We start from the raw sequence: 14,037 nt of genomic DNA on the forward strand, positions 1-14,037 counted from the left end.
GGATAAGAGTGTTAGGGTTTTGTTATGTTTGTTTTAGTTTTAATCGCAGGATCCGAAACTTCGCCGTTTGTTGCTGATGTGATAGCTTCAAAACGGCGTCGTCTGATTGCTCCCGACCTACGCGGTGACCCGACCCAGGGGAAGGATCCGCGCGTTTTGGGCCTGAGGGGATTTTTGCGCATTTAGTCCCTATTTTTCATGATGCATTCAAATAAGCCGTTATATTTTGTCTAATCTTGGCCGTGCATTTTGTTTTCATTCCGTTTTCATCCGCGCAAAGACGCTGCGTTTTGGGGATGGGAAATATTTCCCTTTTGGTCCCCATGTCATCTGCACGTCGCGTTTTGACCCGCCATTTTGCTCTATTTTTGATATCTTTCCTTAGATTCTGTTTAATTTCTAATCTAATCCCTATTAGTTCATCTTAATATTTTATAAATATTCTTCCAGGAATTCATTCCTTAATGTTATAAATATTTTCATGATCTTATCTTAATATAATTTATACATCCTTTTTTTTGTTGTTTTCGTTCATGTACGTGTATATATATATATAATAAACTTCAAAATTTCTAACAATAATGCTTTATATTTTTATTCATATACATATATAGTATTTTAATAGTATACTTACATATATATAATAATATATTGTTATTAATTTCAAATGATAATTTTTTTTTACGCAAAAGCTTTGTTCTTTTAAGTTTGTTATTTCATTTTATTTATTTAACTTTTATATATTATTATTGGGTATATACTCTTAATTCTACTAAGTTTTATGCACATAAATTAGAATGTATATATTAATTTCAAGTTGTTTTGCTTTTATTTTACTTCGTTTTATTTCTTTGGGTTTTTAAAATCCTTCATTACAATTTATTCAAACCTTTTATTTTTTAATATATCCTTACCAAATTGTATTAAATATTTGTATTATTTGTTGTTATCACTTTTTTTCATTGTCTCATTTTTATTGATTATGAATTTATGGGCTGCTTAATTTTTAATGTGGATGTTTGTATAATGATCAAAGTCGATGTTTGCATTTGCCTGCTACTTGCTTGCACTATAGTTGTTTCATTATTTAATTCCTAAAAGGTTGATGTTCATAAGTTCTCGAAAGAATCGTGCATTAACTTACTAGGTTACGATTCTTCTCGATAAATTTAGATAGTCAAGTGTTCAATTTATTAAAACCATTCAATTTTAAAATTAAGCATTTAGGATTTCAAAATGTCGGATCCTAACTTACTAGATGTGATATTCTGCTATCCGGTTTTTTTTAAAGGGCATTGTTTGATGTTTAAGAACTTCGAGAAATCAAAACCTAACTTACTGGATTCTGACTTTCTTGTTCGACTTAAATGATTGAACAACCTTTTTAAAATGCATGAATTTGAAAGCAAGAAGACATACTTAATTTTGACGAATGAATTGTCGCACTCTAACTCACTGAGTGTGGCAATTTATTCAAAACGAGTACATCTTGCTATTCAATTCAGTTTATTCAAATTTTCTTTTCAAAAGATCGTATTTTAAAATCTTTTCAAATTTCTCGACACTAAAACGTTAAAACGTCAATTTGGTACCAATTTTGGGCGTCACGAGGGTGCTAACCCTTTCTCGTGCATAACCGACTCCCGAACTTATTTTCTTAAAATTCGCAGATCTAAAATTGTTTTCAAAGTGATCCGATCTCACCTCATTAAAGGATCGGTAGCAACTCCCATTTTATTTTCAAAGTCAATCCTTTTTTTTCAAAAATAAAAAAATGGTTTCGATACTATTTTTAGTGTTACTCGTTCAAATTTCAAATAAAAAATAATTACATAATAATTAGAACTTTTGTCGGGGCTAAATTATTGCAAAAGGACCCCCCCGCCCACTAAATTATTGCAAAAGGACGCCCCCGCCCACTGACACATCACTTGTTAGATCAAAGCTGAAAGATGCTGTGTGACTTAACCCCACGAGCTAAAATTGACTAGTTGAGTGGTTATAATGCATCTGTCCTTTTCTTTTTTCAGAACCGCATGGCGCACATACTACGTAGGAAGCCAAAAACATGTTAAAAGGAAACCCAGATTGTATGCAAGATCGCCAAGCATTTTTATTTTCCTTTTTAACATTCTCATAATTCCTAGTTATTCACCATTTTCAAAAAAAAGTTTCGAGTTTCCAGGACAAAAAAAAGAAAAGATGGGGGAAGAAAGGGCTACAGTGTTACAGTCGGAGTCTTTGCTTGTTAGAGAAGGAGCCGGTGAGAATAGTTCAAGTGTCACCACTACACTCGTTCTTAGCACCTTTGTGGCAGCTAGCATTTCCTTTGGTGTTGGTTATATTGTAAGTAGATCAATAACCACATTTTGCATATGCCAAAGCATAAGTTACTTCTCATTCACCATGTTCCATCTACTTGACAACCTCTTCTACTTCTGACCCAATTTTAGTTAGCTTGTATTTTTCGTATTGTTGTTGACTTGTCGTTGAAGTTCGATTGACTGCTAGAGCCTTTTTCATGATTTTTGTTTTCGACAGGCTGGATATACGTCACCTACTCAGTCTGTAATCATGGAGGACCTGGGTCTTTCTATTGCAGAGGTAATACAAAATGCTGGATATTCCTCATTTTTCTTATGTGGGTGTAAAAAGAAGCAAGTTTGAACTTTTAAATAACTCTCTGTTCTCTGCAGTTTTCACTTTTTGGTTCACTGTTAAATCTTGGATCAATTCTAGGGGCATTAGTAAGTGGGAAGACTGTAGATCTCCTCGGTCGTAAAGGCGTAAGTTTCGATATGACTACTGAACTGACCAGACTATCTCTAGCCATTTATTGAATGTCTAATTCCTCAATGTCTTGAACCAGACCATGTGGGTTTTGTACATATTCTACATAGTGGGATGGCTTGCAATAGCATTTGCAAAGGTTTCTTCTATTTTTTCATTCACTCTACTGACTTTTCTTTTATGGATATGCTCTTACGTCTTTAATGCTGTATTTTCGTGTGTTGGAAAGGTTCCTTGGTTGCTTGATGTAGGAAGATTATTGCTGGGATTCAGCAATGGAATTGCTGGTTATTTGGTATATGTTGTAAAGATTCCATTTCCCATTTGATACATTTATTCATATAACGATGGCTAATGGTATAAACATTTCAACCCCAAACAGTTGCCAGTATATCTTGCTGAGATAACACCGAAAAACCTTAGGGGAAGATTTACTGCTGGAGTACAGGCAAATTCTGAACTTAATCAAATTCGGGTTAGTAGGTGCATCATGTTCTTAACAGCTGATTCTGCAGATGATGGCTATCTTAGGCCTTTCAACGATGTATATAGTTGGTCCTTTCATCAATTGGCGCATCTTGGCTCTAATCGGTAACTTCGAAACTTTCTTGCCATGTGAACTGTATTAGAACTGCAATCTAAACTTAACTTTTTTTTTTCTGGGGGGGGGGGATTTTATGCATAGGTATAATTCCGAGTCTTGTACAACTCCCTCTTCTAATCTACATTCCAGAGTCTCCTAGATGGCTGGTGAGTCAGATTTTAAGATTTGATTGCTTTGTGTTGCACAACATTGCCTGAAATAATGTACTTTTGCTCTAACTTTTGATTTCTCTGTAGGTCAATGTTGGTCGAGAAGAGGAGTTTGAAACTGTGCTGCGGTCCCTCAGGGGAAAGAAAGCCAATGTTTTTGAGGAAGCAGCTTCTATAAAAGTAACATTTCAACTTCATATGCATAACTTCAGTAAATGAAAACAGGTACAATGTTGCTTGAAGAAAAGAAATAAGGTCAGATCCTTTTCAGGACTATACGGATTCGCTCAAACGATTGTCAGGGGGAGGAATGTTGGATTTGTTTCAGCCAAAATATTATCATTCCCTAATTGTAAGAACCGAATCATGATTTCTCAACTTTCTAGTTTCTCTGTGTCTTTTATCTATAAACTTCTCACATTGCTCACAGATTGGAATTGGGCTGAAGGTACTTCAACACTCAGGTGGGAGCAATGCATATACATATTACTCGGGAGTTATTTTTACCTCTGCAGGTAAATGATGTGTCCTAAACCCTAATAATATCTACATCACATTATTTAAATGAACAAAAAAAAATCTCAACCATTTAACAAAATGAGATTCTTTTTATTTTCTATAGGCTTATCGAAATATGTTGGGCTTAGTACGTTGGCTGTTATCCAGGTCCTATGCTCCTATGCTGTTTTAAAGTTATGAACTGCATATATCAGAAACTGAATATTCCTATATTCATGTTTATAGATGATAACGGCCATTGTTGGTGCAAGTTTAATCGATAAGTTCGGAAGACGAGCACTTCTCCTGGTCAGAAAACTGAGAAACTTTTTGAATTGAAAGGTGTTTTCTGGCTAAATAGTTGGCTGATATTGCAATATTTTTCAGGTATCTTCAGCTGGATTATGCTTTGGCAGCTTCCTTACTGGGATATCATTCCTTTTACAGGTTTCTTTTGAAAAAACAAAACTACATTCTTTTACTTTTGACTGTTCTTTGTGCACGTAACAATGTACTTCAAACTTAAATTACCACAAGCAGGGTCATCACTTGTGGAGTGAAGAAGCTCGAATTTTGGCACTGATTAGCATTTGGGTAAGTTGCATTCTCTTCTGGCATTGCATACGAGAATGTAATTTCTTTATTCTTTTTACTTATTTTAGTGTATATTTATATGTAAGCTACAGATGTAAGAGAGTAAGAGAGAGAATTATTTGGCTTGTATGTCAGGTGTATATGGGCTCATACCAAGCAGGGATGGAAGGAATTCCATGGGTTATAGTGGCAGAGGTTAATTTACTTCATTTTCTAACATCCTCTCCATTTACATGTCCATCCTATGTTGTTCCGACTTAATTTTCTAAGAACATTCCTGTCTCTGGACAAGGGTACGTTGATATGCTCATCCAAAGATCTTCCAAATACTTGTTAAAAACTTATTCATGCACGAAACCAAAACAAACACCATTCAGGAAGTCAATCACAAATATGTTTTACTGCACATATTTAACAGTGAAGGGAATATGTTTCAGATTTTTCCCATAAACGTAAAAGGTGCAGCTGGGAGCTTAGCCGGTTTGACTGGGAATATTTGTTCTTGGACTGTTTCATACAACTTTAACTTCTTATTCCAATGGAGCTCAGCAGGTAAGTAGTGTCTGTAGGCGTTTTAACATTGTTTTAGCTTTGGATCAAAGAAAAATGACTTGTGTTGTGGAACTATTATAGGGACATTCTTCATATATTCAGCAATTTGTGGTGTTTGTGTCATATTTATTGCAAAGATGGTACCGGAGACAAAGGGTCGTACACTCGAAGAAATACAAGCATCACTTACTACTTCTCCGTAGTGAGAACAAAGTGTAATGAGTTATTTTCCTCTAATAATTTAGTAATTATTTTATAATTTTTTAAGTTAAATAACAAAATTTAAGCTTACTAATAGTTTAGTACCTAGGATGCAATTTACCCTTTAAAATTCTATATCATTAGTAGTTAACGAATGGCAAAAGCGGACAGAAAATAACAGATGACTACGTTGTTACTTTCTATAATGTAGCAATTTGGGTATAATACAATGTGGATCTCAGCTCTCATGACCGAAATGTATATTTCTATTTTATTTTGCACGTAATGCACTCTTTAGTCCCTAAAATATACCACTTTTCTTGATTTTTAAAGTTTTTTGCTCACTTCACTCCCTAATATTATCAAGCATTCTCAATTTAGTCCCTAATATTATCAAAAATTCTCAATTCAATTCTTTGGACATTAAATAATCCGCCAGCCAATCTTATGTTGCATTGTGTCATACAATGACATCATTGTGACATATCATCCAAAAAAAACCTTAGAAAATCTTTAAAAATTACCAAAAAATTGTAAAAAATTACAAATTGATGTAAAAATTAAAAACAGAAAATTATATAATTACAAAAAGAACATTATAAATATATAAAAAAAACTTAAATTTACAAAAAAAAATTAAAAAATAGAAATTTTAATATTTTTAAAATTTTATAAATCACATTTACTAAAACTTAAACATGACATCTTCACCTCTTGAAAGGATATCTCTTATGATAATTGTTTTATAATTCAATCAATCGAAATTTATAATTGATGGTTTTTTTATACAATGCCTAGAACTATCCATAGCTCATCCCCAACTCTTAAATAAGAGGATAATAATGCACATCAAGGCATTTGAACCCACGTCCTCCTGCACTGGCAACAATTATTGTAGGTGGTATCCTTCCAGGAGACAAAGATCTCATGTTCAAGCTGTAGTAAATATGATTTATAATATTTTAATAATATTAAAATTTCTAATATATTTTTTGAAAAATATTTACTAATATTTAGTACTTTTTATATTTTAAATTTTTTTGTAATTTTATAAAAAAATTCTATTTTATTAATTTTATTAATTTTTAAATAATTTTTTATCATTTTTTCTATTTTTAATAAATTTAATAAAATTTCTAATTATTTAAATATTTTTTAAATATTTATTTTTTTCAGATGATGATAATGTCATAGTGACGTAATTGTATTACATGTAGTAGCGTATAATTGACTAGCCTGTTTTTAAAACCAAAAAGATTGAATAAAAAATGTCTGATAATATTAGGGATTAAATTGAGAATTAGGGACGAAGCTAGAAAAAAAAACTTTAGAGAACAAGGTGGAAGCGGTATACTTAAGGGACTAAAATGTACATTCAGCCTTTTACTTTTTGTTATGTGATATTTTTACACGTGGATGTCATTTCTCTCGAGGGTAGGTAGCAGAAATATCAAAGATGTAAAAGGAAAGCGAAATTTAGTGTAAGATTCCCAAGCACTTTTTATGGGCCACTAACATTCTGATCATCGTTCATTAATTATTAGTGTTTTTGCGTTTCCAGGACCAAAATAGAATGGGGGAAGAAAGAGCTACAGAGTTGCAGTCCGAGTTTTTGCTTGTTAGAGAAGGACATGGTGGTGAGCAGCAGAATAGTTCAAAAATAACAACTACTCTTGTTCTTAGCACCTTTATGGTAGCTTGCATTTCCTTTGGTTTTGGATGTATTGTAAGTAGACTCACCACCACATTTTGCATATGTCAAACCATAGCTTACTTTGATTATCTGCTAGTACCGTGGAAATGATGATTACTGGTTGAGGCTTTTATTCCTCTTTCATTTTCATGGCTTTTTTTCAAAAATGGGATACTCATCACCTACTCAATCTGTAATCATGGAGGACCTGGGTCTTTCTCTTGCAGGGGTAACGCGCAATGCTTACTAAAAGACTCCGGGATGATCATTTTTCTTACTTGTGTGGGTATAAAGAGAAGCCAACTTGAAATTTCAAACAACTCTATGTGCTGTGCAGTTTTCACCTTTTGGTTCACTCTTAAATCACCATTCCTTGGTCGTATAAGCTATTAGAGTTGTGTGACTCAAATTCCTCTTAAATAAAACAAGAGATTATTTGCAAGTCAAGTTAAACAAAATATATTTACTTTCTAGAAGATTTAGTATTTATTAGTATAATATATTTAACATTTAGTAACTTAATTTATTTGACCTACGAATTTAGTCTATAAATAGCATCTTTTACAACATTAGAAAACACATGCATTAAAAGATTAGAATTCATAACACTTTTGGAGAATTTTATGTTTACGTTTTGAGGGTTCTTTGTTTTTGAGTTTTGAGGTTTAGTTTTTTCTCCATCTTTTGTACTCTTCGTTTTTTTTGTCATTCTAGTAAAATTATCATTACTAATGGTTTTTTATCCTCTTTGAAGGGGTTTTTCCACGTTAAATTTGTGTGTTCAATTGCTCAATTTCTTTCACTATTGTTTACTTGTTCATTGCTTAATCGGGTTAATCCCCAACAAATGATATCAAAGTCAGGTTCAATTTGTCGAAGATCGGCCCGTTCAGAGATGGCAGTACAAGGTTTGACATTGAGAAGTTCGATGGTGTCACAAATTGTTTGTGACAAGTTCGAATGATGGCAATTCTAGTTCAGACTGGCCTGAAAAATATCGTTATCGAGAAAAAGTTTGAGAATCTAGATCAGACTGAATGAGAAGAGCTTGATGAAAATGTCATATCTACAATCCAGTTGTGAATCGCGAATAGGATATTGCAGGAGATATTGATGAAAAAACATCATCCGCCTTATGGGAAAGGTTAGAAATTCTTTATATGATTAAATATCTAGCTAACCATTTAGTGTTGAAACAACGTCTATTTATATTTCGTATGAACGAACGTGAGCTTCTTAGAGATCACATTAGTTAATTTATTACTCTTTTGAATAATTTAAAAAATGTTGAGGTTAAGATTGACAATGAAGATCAGGTTATGCTATTATTATGCTCTTTACCCTCTTTATACAAGTCTTTTAAGGAGACCCTGATTATGACAGAGACAAACTCCCATTCAAGGATGTGAAGGGTCATTTATTGAGTAAAGAAAACTCGATAATGAGTTTGGTTCAGATAGCAAGACAGATAGGCAAGTTTTCATTATGGTAGCATCAAAGAAGCGAGACAAAAGGTGTCGCTATTGTAAGAAGTTAGGTCACGTCAAAGCAAATTGTTATAAACTGCGAAATAAAAGGGCTACTAAGAGTAATGAGGAAGATGTAGCTGGTGTTAATTTGTTCGACGAAAGCGGTGATGATTTCTTGTTAGTGTCACGAGCAATAGCTCCGAGCTTACGTCTGAGTGGATCCTAGATTCAGGATGTTTTTTCCATATGTGTCTCAATAGAGAATGGCTCTCCACATACAGTTCGATTGAAGGTGGAGTTGTGCGCATAGGAAATGATTAATCCAGTAAGGTAATCGGTATTGGTACTATTAAAATTAGGATGCACGATGGGACGATTAGGACACTCTCAGATGTTAGGTATGTACCTGATTTACGAAAGAATCTCATCTCTTTTAGTATTTTAGACTCGAAAGGTTACATAATCAACATCGAGTCGAGCGACATTAAGGTGTCTCATGGGGCTCTCGTTTTGTTAAAAGGTAAAAGGACCGGTAGTTTTTATATTTTGAAAGGTTCTATATTGACCGGTGAAATCGGACGTCCTTTGTCCATTACGGAGTCAAATTCAACTCGTTTGGAGCGGAGACAATTTGGTCATATGAGGGAAAAATGTATAATCGTTTCGTAGAAGAGGGGTTCTCTTTTGGATGTATGTTTTGAAAAGTTAGGGCACTGTGTTCGTGAAAATCAGACCCGAGTTAGTTTTGATTTAGCAGTGCACAAGTCAAAGGTTAGAAGTCTTCCAACTTCTAAGAACATATTTGACTCAGTTGATTCCCTGCATAGTTTAAGATAGGTTCGTGGCGGGCTTTGGCAAAGATGGCGTTGTGAGAATTCGTGTCAATGTGGAGATTGTTAGAGTTATGTGACCCAAATTCTGGTTAAATAAAATAAGATTGCTTGCAAGTCAAGTTAAAAAATATATTTTCTTTTTATAAGATTTAATATTTATTAGTATAATATATTTAGCATTTATTAGCATAATTTATTTGACCTACGAATTTAGCCTATTTAAGCTCTTTTACAATCTTAGAAAATATAACCATTAAAAGATTAGAACTCATAACACTTTTTGGAGGATTTTGTGTTTACATTTTGAGAGTTCTTTATTTTTAGGTTTTGGGGTTTAGTTTTTATCTCCATCTTTTGTACTCTTCGTTCTTTTTCATTATAGTAAAATTATTTTTACCCGTAGTTTTTTTATTATATTTGGAGGGGTTTTTACATGTTAAATTTGTGTGCTTAATTTTTCAATTTCTTTCTCTATTTTTTACTTGTTTGTTGCTTAATCAGGTCAATCCCCAACAAAGGTGTAAGCTTCTATATGAATACTGAATTGACCAAACTGTTTTTAGCCATTTATTGAATGGTGGTCAGAAAATCATGTGTAATTCATCAATGTCTTGAACTAGACTATGTGGGTTTTGAACATATTCTACATTGTAAGATTACTTGCAATAGCATTCGCAAAAGGGTCTTCTATTTTTTCACTCACTTTACTAACTTTTCCTTTATGGATAGGATCTTATGTCTTTAATGTTGTATTTTCGTGTGCTGGAAAGGTTCCTTGGTTGCTTGATTTAGGAAGATTATTGATGGGATTCATAAATGGAATTTCTGCTTATTTGGTATATGTTATAATTATTCCATTTCCCATTTGATACATATAATCATATGATGATGGCTAATGGTATAAATATTTCAACCCCAAACAATTGCCAGTATATCTTGCTAAGTTAACACCGAAGAACCTTAGGGGAAGATTTACTGTTGGAGTACAGGTAAATTCTAAACTTAATAAGATTTGGGTCACAGTTACTTGGTGCGACATGTTCTTAACAACTGATGTTGCAGATGATGGGTGCCGTAGGCCTTTCAATAATGTATATAGTTGGTCTTTTCTCCAATTGGCGCATCTTGGCAGGGAGGTAGTTGTGTGAGGTATAACATCGTTTATACAAACGGCAGAATAGTTTAAGGACATTGAGTCTACTGGTTGGCTAGTAAAGTAAATATACATTCACAAGGGAAGGTTCAAGGGTTGATGCCTACCTATCTTATGCAACTATTGATCGTAGATTCTATCACCACATCGAGTCAATGTTTTTCATTAAAACTATTAATTTTCATTTATGTGGGGGATTGTTGGAAAAAATATATTTTTTGAAAACTTTGAGGCATATTCAAGATTAGTAAAAGTGGAGATTTGAATCATAAAATTATGATTTTATATTCTAACCCATGAGACCTTTACAACGATATATCATATGCTCAAAATGGTTGAGTGATGAATGAGGAATTGATGCTCAAAATAAGCCACTTGTGAATTATGTTGAGGAAAATGGAAAGCTTAGTCCCACATTGGTTAGTTATCAAGTATGGAATATGTTTATATATATGAACCAATTTGGTAGTTATTGAATGATTAAACTAATGCTCTCCCTCGCGCATAGGGGGTGTAAATCCAAACCTGTCGGGGTTGGGGGCGCACCCACACCTAGGCTTATGGATATTTTAGCCTAATACGTAATTTTATTTTTCTTAGCAGAGTTTATCTATTTAGAATTAAAAGAGTATTAAAAGGAGTTAATGGCTCATTTAATTCAAACATTAATTTGGGTTTAATGGCTTTTTAATTCACGAACGTTATTGGCTCATTTAGTCAAAATTTCCAAAAGTTCTTCATTTGAATTTTATTTAAAACCAAATAATCTGCAGGAAAAGGTACACACAGAATTTTCCAAAATTTTGAGAGATATTTTCCCTACATATTTTTTGAACTATTTTCAGTGATAGACGAAGGCAAGGCTACAATTTGTTGATCACTGCAACCATGCTACTATCGTGCTCATCTCGTTGTTGCATCTTGGGAGATAGTCGACCAACGTTTCTCTAGCACCAAAGGAGCGACCAAATCTGTCTTAAAGAAACTGTCAAAACAGACCTCAACTACCAGTGCATTTTTCCTGCCTACCTACGAGTATAATATTTCGATTTAGTCTTTATTTCTTTTTTTTTCAAATTATATATATGTGTATATCTATATTGTTCTGGTTCGATCTTGTGATTTAAATAAATATTTTACATTACTGTTTATTTCACTATCGTGTGTGCAACAATTTCAACGAGTCTAGTTTCAAGAATAAAAAGCAGATCCTAATTTTGAATCTTGTAGGCCAAGATATAAATAATTTAGTGACTATCACTCAAATGGACAACCTTGATAAGAGTAGTGTGTAATTAGAAAAAACCTTAATTAATGTCACATGTAGGCATGGTATGTTAAGAGAAAAAGATTTATGTATATATAAAAATATTAAGGATGTGAAATGGAGAGGAGGGGGAGGCAAAATAATAAAAGAGGGGTAATACTAAGGAATTGTTGCAAATAATGGACTTGAATATACATAAAATAAGTTCGAATGCTTTGTTGAGGTACTAAGAAAGTGATTCTCATAAAATAAATTGATGAAGTCCTAATTGATAAATTAATAGGTATATATATATCGGCATTAGTCATGTAGAAAAAGTAAATTGTATTTGTAAGTGTGAGTCCTCTAATGGACTTATTTGAAAACTTTTATAAATATTTTGTCAATTTTATAAGTCTTGTATTTCTGATTGAATATCATGTTATATTATGTGGACTTGAAACTATAAATGCTTAAATGAGAATGATTTGCTATGTGAAATGAGTTGAATTGATTGAATTTTGAGCTATTGAAAAGAGACTTGGATGTTAAAAACTTGAAATATGGTAAAACATGGGAAATAGAATTCTCGACATTGATGACAGAGGAACCACATTGCAACGACATGAGTCAGTTTGTGACGTCGTAACGAGGAATCCCTCGACGTCGCGACATCACTCCTAAAATTTGAAAACCTTTCACTCTAGTCTCTGTTCCTCTTTAGACTATTTTAAAGGTTGTAATAAACCCGTATAATACTTGAAAATGATACTAAGACATATAAAAAGTTTAAATTGATCAAAGTGATTAAAAAAGTACTCATAATGAAATGAATTTGACTGTCATTGCTTCAGCAACAAATGTAGCATCCCGATATCTTGACTTGGCGATCGGGTCAGGTATAGGGGTGTTACATTTAGATTCTATTTTTGAAAAGAAATCGATTGAGAGATTTGAATTATTTTACCGATAAATTATTTTATGGATTCTTTTCACCACATCATTCATGATACGTTTCTAACTATTTAATGACATTTTAACAATTTTTTTCATGTCGTTTACACATAATATTGGTAATTTTTTTTACCTTGAACCGCGAACCTCAAACCCCAAACTCGAACCCTAAACCCAAAACCTCAAATCCCGAACCTCGATATTAGGAAATATTTTAATATAAGTATAAATATTTTTAATTTATTTTCAATTTGTTGAAAAATAATTATTTTAATGTTTTTAGTATTTTGGATGTAGTATATTTATAAAAAAATTTTATAAAAAAATAATATTAAAAAATTAATTTAGGCGGGTTAGATCAAACTCGAGTTTTAACAATTTTTATCCGAATCGGACTTGGACAAAATTTTAGACTCAATTTTTAGACCGAGTCTAGACTGAACAAACAAACTTAAAATTTTAACAAGACTACGTGACTCGATCAAACCCATAAACAGATAGAATGAGGAGGGTAGATAAAATAATTTCTGTATTTCACTAACCTTGAGATTTCAAACCTAAATGGTATATCGTTTGCTTGCTGCTTAGGTTTTGTCTTCATCATAGCAGTTCTTAGAATAAAAACTGCTTTCTCATCTCATTTCTCAATAAAATATAAAGTAAGGCATAATGAAATATTCAACATAATTGTTCATTGACTGTATTATCTGTTAGATTGAAAAAAGAAGAAAACAACAAGAAATGAGTTTTGCATCTCCTCCTAAGGGTTGTTCAATCAACAACATTTTTCTTATTCTTCCCTCTAACTTGTTCATTTCTACATAATTAACATCTAATTCTTTTTGACCTAGTTAGTATTTCGTCACACAAGTTACTATGTTCACACTAACACTATTAATTTATGCCAACCTAACATTTCTTACAGTGTCATCTATCAAACATAAAGAACAAATCTTTTAAAAACATATGAATGGATAAAAAATATATAAGTCTTTTTCACTTCAAAAATGAATTTAGACAAATGGTTGTGTAAATGCAAATCTAAACAACCGTTTATCTAGTTCCATTCCATATATGTTTTTATATTTTTTATTTTTAATAAAATATCATTTTAGGTTATTATTATTTTGAAATATATATAAAATATAAAATTATATACAACTAAAAATATGTAAAACACTTATAATATCTTGAAAATATATAAAAAAATAAACATATAACTTTATAAAAAATAAAAAATAAAAAAAAATATATAAACTATAAATTTATAAAAATATATAAATATGTAAAATTACTAAAAA

The 14,037-nt window shown here is 32.2% G+C and overlaps 1 protein-coding gene across 8 annotated transcripts; it reads left to right on the forward strand.

Annotated features, from left to right (window-relative positions):
• The first annotated feature begins 1,894 nt into the window (after positions 1–1,894).
• On the forward strand, positions 1,895–7,591 carry LOC107939623 (sugar transporter ERD6-like 5). Of its 8 annotated transcripts, XR_001695200.2 has the most exons (21): positions 1,925–2,346; positions 2,542–2,604; positions 2,697–2,786; positions 2,870–2,929; positions 3,020–3,085; positions 3,173–3,238; positions 3,306–3,381; positions 3,476–3,540; positions 3,631–3,723; positions 3,815–3,895; positions 3,974–4,058; positions 4,166–4,209; positions 4,288–4,350; positions 4,429–4,488; positions 4,582–4,635; positions 4,771–4,830; positions 5,073–5,187; positions 5,269–5,402; positions 6,827–6,869; positions 6,950–7,114; positions 7,309–7,484. XR_001695200.2 is itself a non-coding variant. In XM_016872968.2 (19 exons), exons 1-18 carry the CDS (start codon positions 2,005–2,007, stop codon positions 5,388–5,390), a joined length of 1,605 nt encoding a protein of 534 aa, XP_016728457.2. In that variant the 5' UTR covers positions 1,925–2,004; the 3' UTR covers positions 5,391–5,402; positions 6,950–7,231. The 8 variants fall into 8 exon arrangements, 4 of the variants coding, with proteins under 4 accessions (XP_016728459.2, XP_016728458.2, XP_016728457.2 ...); XR_005920700.1 differs by lacking the exon at positions 6,827–6,869 and having other exon boundaries at positions 7,309–7,591; XR_001695199.2 differs by lacking the exon at positions 7,309–7,484 and having other exon boundaries at positions 6,950–7,231.
• The last annotated feature ends 6,446 nt before the right edge of the window (positions 7,592–14,037 follow it).

Source organism: Gossypium hirsutum, chromosome D11, assembly GCF_007990345.1.
Source record: "Gossypium hirsutum isolate 1008001.06 chromosome D11, Gossypium_hirsutum_v2.1, whole genome shotgun sequence".
Classification (NCBI taxonomy): Eukaryota; Viridiplantae; Streptophyta; class Magnoliopsida; order Malvales; family Malvaceae; genus Gossypium; species Gossypium hirsutum.

What these genes read in the sequence shown, in the direction of transcription:
- LOC107939623 (XM_016872968.2), top strand. Translation starts at nt 2,005, where the DNA reads ATGCATCTGTCCTTTTCTTTTTTCAGAACCGCATGGCGCACATACTAC. An exon ending in ATCTCCTCGGTCGTAAAGGC is followed by an intron (nt 2,787 to 2,869) that starts GTAAGTTTCGAT and finishes GTCTTGAACCAG; the next exon opens with ACCATGTGGGTTTTGTACAT. An exon ending in TTGCAATAGCATTTGCAAAG is followed by an intron (nt 2,930 to 3,019) that starts GTTTCTTCTATT and finishes TGTGTTGGAAAG; the next exon opens with GTTCCTTGGTTGCTTGATGT.